Raw genomic sequence first — 13,914 nt, 5'->3', positions numbered from 1 at the left:
ATCAATCTAACATAGGCAACAGGTACACCTCTAGCCTCCAAACATCTCCATAAAACCTCCCTCGGAACTTTATCATATGTCTTTTCTAAGTCGATGAACGCCATATGCAAGTCCTCTTTCTCTCCCCTCCTAACAAGGTGGATTGCTTCTGTAGTCGAATGTCCCGGCATAAACCTAAACTGGTTCTCGAAAATAGACACATTCCTCCTCACCCTTAGCTCTACCACTCTCTCCCAGACTTTCATAGTATGGCTAAGCAGCTTGATACCCCGATAGTTATTACAATTTTGGATATCACTCTTGTTCTTATATACAGGAACCACCGCGCTCCACCTTCACTCTTCAGGCATCTTCTTTGTTCTAAAAATGACATTAAATAACCTAGTGAGTCACTCCAAGCTTGCCTTGCCGCACTCTTCCAAAACTCCACCGGGATTTCATCCGGCCCGGTCCCTTTGCCCCTGCTCATCTTACGCATAGCCCCCTTAACTTCATCAACTCTAATCCACCTATAATACCCAAAGTCACAACGTCTCCCGAAGAGTTCCAAATGACCCAGTACAATGCTCATGCCCCCTTCCTCGTTCAAAAGACAATGGAAGTAGGTCTGCCATCTCCGACGGATAAGCCCCTCATCCAACAAAACTCTACCTTCTTCGTCCTAGATGCACTTCACTAGGTCCAAGTCACGCGCCTTCCTTTCTCGCGCCTTGGCTAACCTAAACTACCTCTTATCTCCACCTCGGCCCTCAAGTTCCTCATACAAACGACTAAAAGTTTCAGTCTTGGCTAGCTTTGCAATTGGCAAAGCTTATCAAAAAGGGTTTAGATGATACTCAATCTACTACATGAATTTCATAGTTAAAGGTATCCTATCAAATATATTTCTTTAAATTATCTTTTCTAATCTTAGTGTTCAAATTGCCCAGGTCTAAAGTCGCCACATTTATAGAATCATATACTCCATCTCGGAGTAAAATCAACTGAAGGATTTCCCTCAAACGCTAGAATAACATCTCACTTTTGCACATCGATACTCAAACTAAAGAGAATTGCATTGCTTGGATAGGCATTACATATGGTAGCTATCTCTCATACCATCACCTCACCTGCGTTCCTCCAATTCCTGTCATAATTGAGCACTAAATCAAACTAATCTTGAGCAATCAATGTTCTTCCCTCTAAGTTGACAGGGCTATACTCCTAGACGATGATCAGATATCGCATCACTACAGTTTGGTATAGAGCCTCCGTTTTCTCGTAACAAGAGCCAATATTTCGAGAAACTTTCTGATATTAATGACTATAGCACAAACTATTAGGTCTACTCTCTGATCACTCACTGTCCACATATTTATCCTACTACATGAACTAGACTAGTAATAACAATAGAAGACATCATAATGGTATATGAGTACACATCTCTTGTTCAGCAGTTACTAAGGTGTACTAGGGCTATGCTCACTTCCAGAAATGTGAGAGGCTGCATCATCCTTTGTCATGGCGACATAGTTCAGGGGAGCAATTGGTCTGGTGTCTCTCTTCCCATCTTTATTAGTTGACCTGGAACCGTTTTGGTGGGAATTAAGTGACAACCTTCTGCTTGTCGGCCCATTGGCACTGCCATTTGATCGCGGGCCTGTTACCTTCTTCGGACCAAGTGGTCGAGCAGGGCTTGGCGTTGATCCAAATACTGTTTCTTCTTTGCTTATCTGCTCATGGAACTTCTTCTGGTCCTGCCGAATATCAAATGAAACATTTAGTGAGGCCTTCAAACCATTCTTGGTATAATGACAAGCAAAATATTAATGCAAAGTCAGGCTTCTCTTCACCAATTAACTCGAGAAGAGGTGATATCACCATAAGAGACATGGACTTACCCTCAACCTTCTTTTCTCTTCTTCTCTGTCGTGCCTGAGCATCATATACTCATCTAGCATGGCAAGTAGTGGAACGCCATCATAAGTGAATGTGGTGTCCCGCTCTTGCTCCCATGCTCTGGTTTTTGCAACCAAGGAGTCCACAAGAGCTGCATAACCAAATTTTATATTCAGACTCAGCGATATATGCACCAGTAAAATGAATCTTGTTTAGCACAGAAAGGCAATGGGTCTTAAATTGTTGAACTTCCAAGTCAAGTAAGAAAGAATGCTTGAGCTCTTTAAAATGGAAAGCTGAACTAAGTAATGAAAGACACTAAGATAGATCCTTAAAGAAATCCTTGGTCCAACTGAAAAGTACTTGCATCATCCCAGAAAAATATCAAGCAGAGCCAACACCAATACCCAAAATGCGCAGTTTTAACAGTGATGTAATATGAATTCGGGATTTACCTGGAATTTTATTGACCAATATCCGAGCCTTTTCAGCCCTCTTCAAATTTAAGTGTGCTCCTCTGCTTGCATTATATCGGTTGTCGTCCTGTTTCACCATTATTTATGACATGTTATCATCATGATTCCCAGGGAGAGATACCTTTATGTTGATTTGATGAACGACAGGCATGGAAACCCCATTTTACCCAAATACCAAAATGTTTTTGGTTTTAAATCATATAACTAGCAAACTTCAGTTACTTGTAGTTTCTTAGTTACCAAATAGTATAGAAGTACCGGGGAAGAACCAAAATTGTGTTTTTGGGACAGACCTCTACTACAGATTAGTGGCATATAATTGTATGTACCACATAAGTGTATAAAAGTTAGCAAGTTTCACCATTGCCATCAGTTACTTTTTATCTTAAATGGGATGACCATATTGACATTCATATGCAGCTTCTTCCTTTAGATTTCCATCACAGAAGTAGCAAACCAGTACTGTTCAAGAGATCTCAGTTCACACTCTCATTAGAATGCTTTACCAGCTTCTTGAACTGGACCACTAGGAACTATATATTTTGAAGCATATCAAAAAAGTGAAAGGATGAAAAAGGGTGATTTCTCTACCGAATACACTGACAAATCAAGCTCTGCCGAATATACGGAATTACTGATAAATCAAGTTCCACTAGTCTCATATGCTCAATTACAAGACCACATGAAGAACTTATCCACACTCAAAAAACAAAGGAGAGGAAAGACAACATGAAGAATACAAGAGAATATACCCTGTTGTAGTCTTCAAGCCAGCTCTCTTCTTCACAAGCTGCCATCCATTTCTCAACTTTATCCAATATTTCTTTCCTGCTATGAGCCTCTTCTTTTGCATTAACAATCTGATTGTCCATGTCAGCTAGTAACTCTGCAGGATCAACATTCCCAGAATCGATCAGTGCCATAATTTTTTCTCGAGCAGCCTCAGTATCAATCTCTACGTGGGCACGAGCATAAATGTCTTCCAGTTCAGCCTGCCTTTTGAAAGCAATCTCCTTCATCTTGCTAGCTTTTAGTTGATCAAGCCTTTCAACTTCTACTTCAGCCTTGACAATAACAACAGAAAAGCAGTTAGTCACAGGCTATTAAAGCACTTGAAGTGGATTCTAAGATCAATCTCCACCTCCTAATACCTGTTCAATCAGATCAAGAGCAAGAGCCCCTGGAATGGCCACTTCATCTACTGAAGCTGATATGTTGCAGGTAACATGGTCAAACAAGCTCCTTTCTTCTTCTGGGGTATCCATCAAATTCCATAAATCGATTAGCTGAGTTGCTAATTCTTGAAGCTGCAAGAGGGAATACAATCAGAAGAGAGTGGAATTCAAAGAGGTGAGGGCTGAGTGAAATGTCCATCACGTGGACAAAAGAGGTAACTAGCTATAACATGTTTGAAGTAAAGTGCTAAACTAAGTACTGTCTACTGCTGTCATATGCAGTTGAATGAATTGTGCAAGGTCTAAATAGACTGAAACAATTCCAAGGAAAGAAACTCCAGCCATGCACATAGGATGGGCAAGCAGAGAGTGAGATATTCTGTTTAAGCAGTATAGATGAGTAGTGCTTGGAGGATCCAGATTTTGAAGAATGCACATTGCAAAATATGTCCAATGTATTCGGAACATTATGAGAAGCAATAATAAGAATAGTGAAATGATCAACTTAAAAGAGTAAGGACATTTACCTTATGCAATCGCTGCTTCTTATCCTCCTTTAATACTAAGACAGTTTTAGCCAGACTTGACAGAGTATCATTGCTAATACTTTTTGACTGTACACCAGTTGAATCATTCAGGCTTGGGTGAACTTCTGTGACAGTACTGAAGAAGTCCATGCCAAGAACAGCACAGAGATCATGCACGGTACTCACAAGTTCAAGGACCTTGTGTAATCTCTCACTCTGCAAGATCAAACAAGAAGGTATTGAGTATCTAACAGGAAGAAAAACCAGATAAGCAGACTATAAATATTCTCTTGTTGTTATACCTTCTCTTTTTGGAGCTCTTGAAGTTGTGCCTGAAACTCATCCAACTTTTTAAGAGATAAATCAGATTCGTCCACTGTAAGACTCTCAACTTGCTCGCAAGTTCCTGCAATCTCACTGCTTATCTTCTGAATTTGTGATTGCACATCAAAAAACTCTTTTATCCTGTCATCTTTCTGCTCCCACAGTTTTTCCAGTGCTGGTGCTATAGCTGCAAGTTGTTCCTTGATTGTACCTGAAGTCTTCTCAGGCTAGAATCAATCACAGGAAGGAAAACAGACATAAGAAAAAGCAAGCAACATTATGACTTCAAACAAAAATAAGTATAAGTAGTTCTGTCCATCCAAAACAAAAATGAAGTAAAGGTCACTCACAATTCCAACATATGTCTTCTCTCCCAGGGATGATAGCAGCCTGGAGAGTTCAAGTTTGGCATCTGCCAATGCCTGAAGAAGGTGAGCCCGTGACTTCACAGCCTGGTCAACCTTTCTCTTGTAAACATCCAGGCACTCTTGGTCTATCTGAAGAAGCATATTGTCTCGCTCATCATCAGTTTCACCGACCTCATCCCAAATTTGCTGCATCAATAGACAAAATTCTTTCAGACATCAGCTACATCATATAGTATATACATTTAGAGAATACTTGATTGGTTCCTTTAAATAATTAGTTAAAACACTGAGGCTAAATCCACAAATAAATAAATAAATAAATAATTGCCTGCAGCTTTTGTAGTAGGGAACCGCAAGTTGTTTCGTCAAGAACAGGAGCTTGAGCATCTGCTTCTGCCATCTTCACTCACTTGGACCAATCCTGAAAATGATTGCAAACACCAAGCTAAACTTTCAACCTAGAACGCATATATCTTTCTTTCTTTTGATGACTGAGTAATCCATCTGGGGCCAGCCCTTAGGACAACCGCAGCCTTCAGAACTCGAGGATAATGAGTTTGCTTCTCTAACCTTCTCCACATAAATACCAAGGCTTAGTTCGCATGGCTCGAACCTATGAACTTAAGTCACAAGTCCCTCAACTTGTGCCACTTGAACTAAGCCTTGGGGGCAACCTATAACACCTATCTCAGGGATTGATGATGAAATTTGCAGAAAGTTACACAGGATAAATAGCATAACCACAACACTAAAATGAGCTATTGAGCTGTCACTCCATATTAGTAGGCCAAAAAATATTCTACATTTCTTAAAAATTGGTTTCACACATCTACTAAGTTCTAGATATGGGGAGGAATATCAGTTCTTATCTTTTTAATTTTCATCTTCGCTTAAAAAATGCAGCAGGAAACTGCTAGATTACGTCGCATTACAACTATGAGGAAAGCATTATAATTTTGAGTAAAGCAAAAATAAACAGGAAAATCCTCCAATTAAGTAGAGAATATCCAACTCTAAGCCCTCACATTTACACAAATGCACATAAATTTAAGGCCAAAAAGTACATTCACAACAACCAAAACGCCATAGTAACTCGAAAATCACTTAGATCTCAGTGAATCGTCTTCAAAAGAAGTTTATTCAAAAAGCCATAGCTACACTATAAATGCGTAGCTCATTGCTCGTTCTAAAAGGAAAAACAACAACAGAAAGCTGAAATGAAGAGAATGCTTACCCGGATTAGGGTTTTAGGGAAGATTTTGGGCTCAGATCTACGGGTTTCACTTGAGAATCAGTATATGAGTGTTTGTGTCAATCAGAGTACGGAGGGAGACAAGGGGGTGGGTGGGAAGCTTAAGTAAAGGACAGAGAAAAGGATATACATTCGGACTTGAAAAATAGAGAACAGGGATGGGGCCGTGAAAATATAAAATATTTCTTAACAATTGCCACTGTATTCGGTTCAAATTACCATCTTGACACTGAGGCCAGTGGAAACTGTAGAAACGGACATTTGACTGACTTGACCTGACCTGGTTTTGGTCTTAGTGGTCAGAACGCTAAACGAGAATTGTCATTTTGGGAAAATTCATGAATGAAAATCTATTCTTTTTTACTTCTTTAGTTCTATTTAGTGGGCGTTTCGATATAAGAATTGTAAAATTTTAAATTAAAAATAAAATAAAAATTTTAAGCGAAAATGATATTTAAAAATTAGAGTTGTATTTGAATATAAATATAATTTTAGGTTATTTTGAATTTTTATGAATGATATCAGTGAAAATTTTAAAATATAATTTTTTTGGAGTTTTTCAAATTTTCGAAAAATTTCAAAATTCATCTTCAAGTAAAAATTGAAAATTTTATGGCCAAATACTGATTTAAAAAAACTTAAATTTTTTTAAATTTTCAAAAAAAATCAAAATTCATCTTCAAGTGAAAATTGAAAATTTTATGGCCAAATACTGATTTAAAAAAATTGAATTTTTTTTATGTCCAAACAGGCAAAATTGAGCGTAAAGTTTTTTGAAAAAAATTTAAATTTTATAATTTTAAGAATTTCATATTATTTGTGTAAGTGTAAAAAGTTATAATTACAAATAAAATAACAAATCTGATGAGCATGTATAAAATTGAAGTGATGCAGTCAAAGCACAAATGTCTTATCATCTAATAAAAAACATTTAAATTGTCACTCAAAGTAACTCTAGCCGTGAATAGCATATTGATCACTTTTTTTGAAATAAAATCTAACATGGATGTCATAATAAGTTTCGAAAACTCCATTTTTTTTACTCTTTCGAATTCTTATATCCTACTTTATAAAAGACAAAATGTTTAAATATTATGATCCCACGTTCTTTCAAATATTAAATATTTATATATACAATTTCACTTTCATAATCATGTCAAATGAAAAATGGACGATCAAATTAAATGGTGCTCTTGAATGCAACACAAAAAGGTTTACAGAATATTCATTTGTGATATACATTTATGTGAGAATATTTGTATGCAGAATATCTAAATAATATTTCGTTAACGATTATTCCTAATTGAGTAAAATATCTTATTACTAAACTAGATAATACTCGCAAGATATTTATGTCGAGTCTAGTCTAGCTTCCAACTGGTGGGACATTAAACATTTGCTCTGTATGCATTGAGAATATAGGAAAAGCTAATAATTAAAATTAGTAATTAATTCACTCCATAAACTCTCACCTATTAAAGAAGTTAAAGATTTCCTAATATTTAAAGCAAGCTAAAACTTGACAAAGCCACACAAGCCACTTCTCGTATTCCGTGTGATTATGGCTATCTCTATATGTTAGGGTGGGTGTAGTTTTGTGACAAAAAATATATACTACTAACACTTATAGCCGGAAAAATTTTATTTTGTATCTTATACAACTGACACTAGTTGTATTAGGCAACTTTTTTATCTCATAATTTTGTGGGCCCAAATTTTTGTGGACCCAAAAGTGTAAGATTGGGGTCCACAAATTTGTGAGATAAAAAGGAGCCTCTTACAACTAGTGTCAGTTGTATGAGACACAAAATAAAACTTCCCAATTAAACTATTTGGCCAAGCTTTAAGAAGAAGAAAAAAGAGTAATTTTTAATTAAAGCAGGAAAAAGTAGTTTCTCCCAAAAAAAAAAAAAATAGAAGTACTCTTTAGAAAAATACACTTAAAAATACTTTTAAAAAGTTTCGTCAAGCATTCATTACTGCTCATAAGTGATTTTCAAATTAATTAGCCAAACACAAATTGCTTCTTATCAAAAGTATTTTTGATAAAATGCTTTTGAGAAAAAAACATTTCTCAAAATAAGTTGATTTTAGAAACTTGGTCAAACAGGCTATTATTCAGTCGACTCTCTCTCTCTCTATGTGTGTGTATATATATATATATAAAGTTATTTATTTTAATATAACTTTTTATTTTTTAAAAAATAAAAAATTATTTATTTATGGAATTTGATCAGTTTTGTAAAAAATCAAGAAAAAATTTTCAAATTCCAAAAATTGGTTCGGGACAATTTTTGGGTAAAAATATTTCTCCCACTCACAAAATTTTAATTTTTTTCAAGTAAAATACATGTTCAAATTCAACTTCTAAAAAATATTTTTCAATACAATTTTAAAAAAAAAAAAATCAAGTTTCAACTAAATTTATATTTAAACATCTAGATTATATTAAGTCCGAGCTATTGTCACAAAATTTAAGAATAGAAGGGTACAATATAGCATCTGTACTCATTGCCTAAAATCTATGTTTCGCAATGATATATGCATTGATGAATTGATTACTAAAAGTAGTGGTAAAATATAAGTATTTGTTCAGAATGGTCGGCACGTAACTCCATATATAGAGGCACTTAGTATGGACCTCTGCTTTAAAAGGCAGAATTGGGACTCGTCGGGGCTCGCCCTAGGGCGGAGCACTCGTAAAACGTCCATGGGTTTATGTGTGGGGTTTAGTTCCGTGAGGCTTACGCCTTGGCCGTCGGGGCTTACGCTCTGGACACGCCCAACTCCCAGCGCACTGGGCTCGCCTAATAGAATTTTATGCAATTGAGTGTAACTAACCTTGTAAATGTACAAATTTTCTTAATAAATCGTTGGCTATTCAAAATTACTTTTTTCTTAATCATAAATCGTTAAGTTGAGAGTATTTTATGTCATAATTAAAATAAAAATTATTACACGTTATCCACTAAGACTGCTATGATAGTAAATTTTAAATAAATCTTTCATTTAAAAAATATTTATATTAACTTTCGTTATGTCTTTATTATATAATAGTCCATAATTGTTTTATAATTATTTTCCTAAATATTATTTTTTTCATATTTACATGATACAATACTTATTAATTTAACATCTTAGTATTAGTTATTAACCATTTGCAATAATTAATTATCATGGTATTGTATGGTGAATTATGTATTACTTTATTAACTTGTTGAAACTTAAAAATAAATGATGTTAGAGAATCATATTTAAATTGTGAATAATATTTTTATATAAATTCTCTTTCAAATAGAAAACATATTAAATAAAAGGAGTATTTTCTAAAAAAAATATCAAATTATAATATCGAAATTCTTTCAAGATTCATTACTCCTTAAGAGATACGTATAAAATTACGTATCGAATACATTACTTTTGATGTTTGAGTTGTAACGACGTTGCAGCTAATCTGCACATTATGATATATGTCATACTCTTCGTATTATTCATGGTTGAATTATAATTTATAATTATTTTAAGATTATTTATTATAATTTTGTAATTTTAATGTAATTTTTATAATTATTTTTTATTTTATACTATCTTAAAATTCTTGAAATTAGTAAAATTTAAAGATTCGTGGGACTTACGCCCCATATCTCAGGGTTTACGCCTCGCCTCGTCAGAGGTAAAATGTCTCCCCTCACGCCCCATCTTTTAAAACATTGGTATGGACTATATGCACTTGATTTTGATTAGAATCATGTAAAATCTGCGTGAATATATAATTGATAAGTTGACTATTTTTAGATGGAATATGTTGATATTGGTGGAAAAAATTGATGGAGAATATATTATTATAGCTTAAGAAAGGGATGAAGGGGCAAGTACGTAATTAAGGGTGACGAGAAGGGCATATCAGTAAAGAGAAATTAGAGCCATTTGCATGGATTAGGGGCAACAGTCGCGACAATTGCTTTATCATTACTTGCTGGCAATAGTGATAATGTAGTTATGTAGGGAGAGAGCGGACGCGGTGGCGGCGACGATTATGACGACAATAACAACCCAATGAAATTTCACAATTGATAATATATAGGTCCAAATTTGGACGACCACAATCACTAACGAGTACAGCAAGGGACGAGGCCCTTACGATGCACGTCATTTGGTTGTTGTAAAGGGCGATGACTGACAGCGGTTAGTAAACGCACAACATTTGTAGTAGTGTAGGCGTAATAGGAGACAGTAGGAATATGCTTTTCGAATATTCTTTATGTTATACTTTTTAGAGTTCAAGAGGGGATTGTCCCTTATAAATAGAGGGAGAAGACTTTGTAAAAGGGGATCGAAAAGTGAATACAGAAAAGACAACTTTTGCTTATTACAGTTCTGGAATCCATACATCATTTTTTTATCTTGGCTAATAGCATCAATTGCAATATTTCTCTACATTCGAAGTTATCATATTTACGTTTAATCATTTGGTTTCGACATATTAAGAAGCATTATTCACCTTGTTCATCCCTTGCATCTTTTAATCTAGATTTTATTATGCTTGGCTGAGATTTACCTCTTCATCTTCATTAATTGATTTAATCAAAAAAGTTTCGATATCTTTTGATCAAACAATTTGGCGTTGTGATTTCTTTAGCTAAGATTTTAGTCTCATCTAGACCCTTGAGAGGGATAATCGCCTCTTCCTAGCTCTGCACAAATTAATAATGGCAGGGAAAGGAGATGCAAGGCAAAAGCCTTAGTAGGCGTCACAACCAACCTCCTGAACACCATCAACGAAGACAACAGGGAAGATAACGAAAACAAGACACTAAACACCACACCCAGGAGAGACGCCTCACCTCCCACGCACGAAAGCGTAACTGTTTCGCACGAGAAGGAAGCCTCCACATCTGCAACAGGAGAGGCACCACCGGTAGTAAGAAGACTGCTGGAAGAATGGCTAACAAGTACTCTGAACACCATACTGATGTCACGATAAACGCTAATGAGCAAGATGCCCCCATACAGGTAATACTCATGTCGTTAATGACGCGGGTAATGATACGCTTGCAGCCGTTTTAAAGAAAATGGGGGAGATGGAAAATGAGAATAAGGCACTCCGTGACCAAATAAAGGAACACTAAGAGAGGGTCAATATACTAGGCGCCCCAATTTTGTTGCCAAAATGCGGCATTGGTCAATTCATCGAGCAACCATACAGTGAAGAAGTGGCCCCCTAGGCCATTCCAAAGACCTTCAAAATGCCACCCTACCTAAAAATATATGATGGTACTACTGATCCAGAAGATCATATCATCCATTACGTCACATCCGTAAAAGGTAACGATTTTTCAAAAGAACAGTTACCATCGGTGCTATTGAAAAAGTTCAGCGAAACCCTAACAGGAGGAGCCTTGACATGGTACTCTCAACTATTGGCATGCTCGATAGCAACGTTCAAGGAAATGGCAGACAAATTTATCACCGCCCATGCAGGAGCCAAAAAGGCAGAAGCCAAGGTAAACGATATATTTGCCATAAGACAGATGCACGGCGAGGGACTCAGGGACTTCTTAGCTCGGTTCAACAGGGTGACAATGAGCTTGCCGAATGTGTCAGAGGGAATGGCAGTAACAGCCTTCCAAAACAGACTAAACAGGAATAGGTCGAGAGTGACTAGAAAATTGTTAAGCGGGCTCATGAAATACCCTCCTACTACTTGGGAAAAAATCCATAACGCCTACTGCACCGAGGTACGAGCCGACGAGGACGACCTTAACGGTCTGACCCAATGATTGATGTCATTTCAAACTAAAGCAAGGAAAGATCGTTGCAACGACGGTCGAAGAGATCTGTCGGGGCTCCGTCTCGGCCGAGAAAGGCATCAGCCTTACGTCAGGACGTCTGCCCCGCCTCTACCGCGGCACACAGATGCTACTTCTCGACATACAACACTATATCAACATGAGAAAGGTATGCCTCCACTCCTATATGCTCACAATTTTTGTGTTTCTCTTTCAGAAATAGTGTACGCACTAGAGAAACTCGGTACAAAGGTGCAATGGCCGCAAAATATGAGGTCAGACCCTAGCACTCTGAAGTCGAACGCTTTCTGCAAATTTTACCAAGAAAGGGGTCACAAAACCGAAGATTGCATAGGACTGCGACAGGAGGTAGTGCAAATGCTAAGCCAGAGACACCTAAAGAGTTGTTGAGCGATCGAGGATGGGCTAACTTCGTCCGCAGACGCGAACAACCCTAGGGACCTCCAAAACTGCCCTCTCCCGCTCGCACTATACAGATGATCATCGGCGGGGGCGCAGCAATCAATCATGTCAAGTTCACCACCACACATAAACTCAAACGATCAATCACCCATGAACGGTATGATGGACTCGAAGACAGTATCATCTTCGATAAGTCAGATGTGGACGGTTTGTCTTTCCCTCACTATAATGCTCTTGTTATCACTTTACGTATCACAGATACTGATGTAAAAAGAATAATGGTAGATGACGGGAGCGGCCCGTGTATTATCCATCCTTGAGTCCTCGTATAGATGAGACTCGAAGACAAAATAATACAGTGCTGCATAATGCTAACAGGTTTTAATAATGCAGCCGAACGGACTTCTGGAGAGATAGTGCTACCCGTCCTAGCCGGAGGAGTTACCCTGGAAATGACGTTTCACATCATGAACCAAGAAATAGCCTAGAACGCCATCATAGGGCGCCCGTGGATACATGTCATGCGAGCGGTCCCTTCCAGTCTCTATCAAGTGATCAAGTTTCCTACCCCATGGGGAGTATTCAGCATTCGAGGCGAGCACCGCACCATACAAGAATGCTATCGCATCGCCCAAGATTGCGCCCACACCCAACAACTCAAAGGAGCAAATGCTGAAGCATAGCAATCAGCGATGTCGAGAGCCAAACTTGACGTACAGACAAACGTTATCAAGGACCTCGACATCGTGGAAGCGTCTGAGTCAACAATAGAAAATCTTGATCCCGTCCTACTAGACAGCAACGACAGCACAAAAAAGGCTTATATCAGGCACAACCTCTCGAAACCAGGTAAGTTTCATAAATTCTTGACTAACCATGCCGATCTGTTTGCTTTCTCCCATGCAGACATGCCAGGTATCCCTAAGGATATAGCCACACACAAGCTAAATGTCGACCCCCTATACCCGCCAATACGGCAAATAAGAAGGAAGTTCAATGCCGCGATCAATGAAGCCGTCAACGAAGAAGTCGATAAGTTGCTCGCAAATAGCTCCGTCAGAGAGTCAAAATACCCTCAGTGGGTTACCAATGTGGTCATGGTGAAAAAGAAAAACGAAAAGTGGCGGATGTGTGTAGATTTCACAGACCTAAACAAGGCATGCCCAAAAGATTCCTTTCCACTACCACACATCGACCAACTCATCGACGCAACAGCAGGACACGAGTTGCTAAGCTTTTTAGATGCTTACTCGGGTTACAACCAGATCCTCATGGAAGAAGAAGACCAGGAGAAAACCACTTTCATCACTCACCAAGGAACGTACTGCTATAAGGTCATGCCGTTCAGACTAAAGAATGTAGGGGCGACGTATCATAGATTGGTCACCAAGATGTTCAAAAACCAACTCGGTAAAACAATGGAAGTCTACATCGACAACATGCTAGTTAAGTCGAAAAGAAAAGAAGATCATATCGATCATCTGAAGGAAGCCTTCGACATATTAAGACGGTACGACATGAAACTGAACCCCGAATAATGCACCTTCGGCGTAACCTCGGGTAAATTCCTCGGTTTCCTGGTATCACAAAGAGGCATCAAGGTCAACCTAGAACAGATTAAGGCCATTGAAGGAATACCCGAAACATTGACCAGCAAAAAGCAGGTACAAAAATTGACAGGACGGATAGCCACCTTGTCGAG

General features: G+C 37.7%; 1 protein-coding gene across 1 annotated transcript; it reads right to left on the bottom strand.

Moving 5' to 3' along the window:
- Positions 1-1,276: 1,276 nt before the first annotated feature.
- LOC104213077 (65-kDa microtubule-associated protein 1) lies at positions 1,277-6,140 on the bottom strand. The gene is made up of 10 exons (XM_009762491.2): positions 5,983-6,140; positions 5,077-5,169; positions 4,731-4,934; positions 4,359-4,607; positions 4,057-4,272; positions 3,506-3,661; positions 3,107-3,418; positions 2,334-2,421; positions 1,881-2,029; positions 1,277-1,736 (listed from the first exon to the last, which is right to left on the bottom strand). Exons 2-10 carry the CDS (start codon positions 5,146-5,148, stop codon positions 1,440-1,442), a joined length of 1,743 nt encoding a protein of 580 aa, XP_009760793.1. The 5' UTR covers positions 5,149-5,169; positions 5,983-6,140; the 3' UTR covers positions 1,277-1,439.
- Positions 6,141-13,914: the final 7,774 nt, after the last annotated feature.

This window comes from Nicotiana sylvestris, chromosome 7 (assembly GCF_000393655.2).
Source record: "Nicotiana sylvestris chromosome 7, ASM39365v2, whole genome shotgun sequence".
Lineage (NCBI taxonomy): Eukaryota > Viridiplantae > Streptophyta > Magnoliopsida > Solanales > Solanaceae > Nicotiana > Nicotiana sylvestris.
Note: the sequence above shows the minus strand (reverse complement) of the source record. Positions and strands in the feature narration are given on the sequence as shown.

Excerpts from the sequence above, each read along its gene's own strand:
- LOC104213077 (XM_009762491.2), bottom strand. The coding sequence starts at position 5,148 with ATGGCAGAAGCAGATGCTCAAGCTCCTGTTCTTGACGAAACAACTTGC. Across the intron at positions 4,608-4,730 it reads AGAAGACATATGTTGGAATT|CCTGAGAAGACTTCAGGTAC; the intron begins GTGAGTGACCTT and ends GATTGATTCTAG. Across the intron at positions 4,273-4,358 it reads AAGAGCTCCAAAAAGAGAAG|AGTGAGAGATTACACAAGGT; the intron begins GTATAACAACAA and ends TTGATCTTGCAG.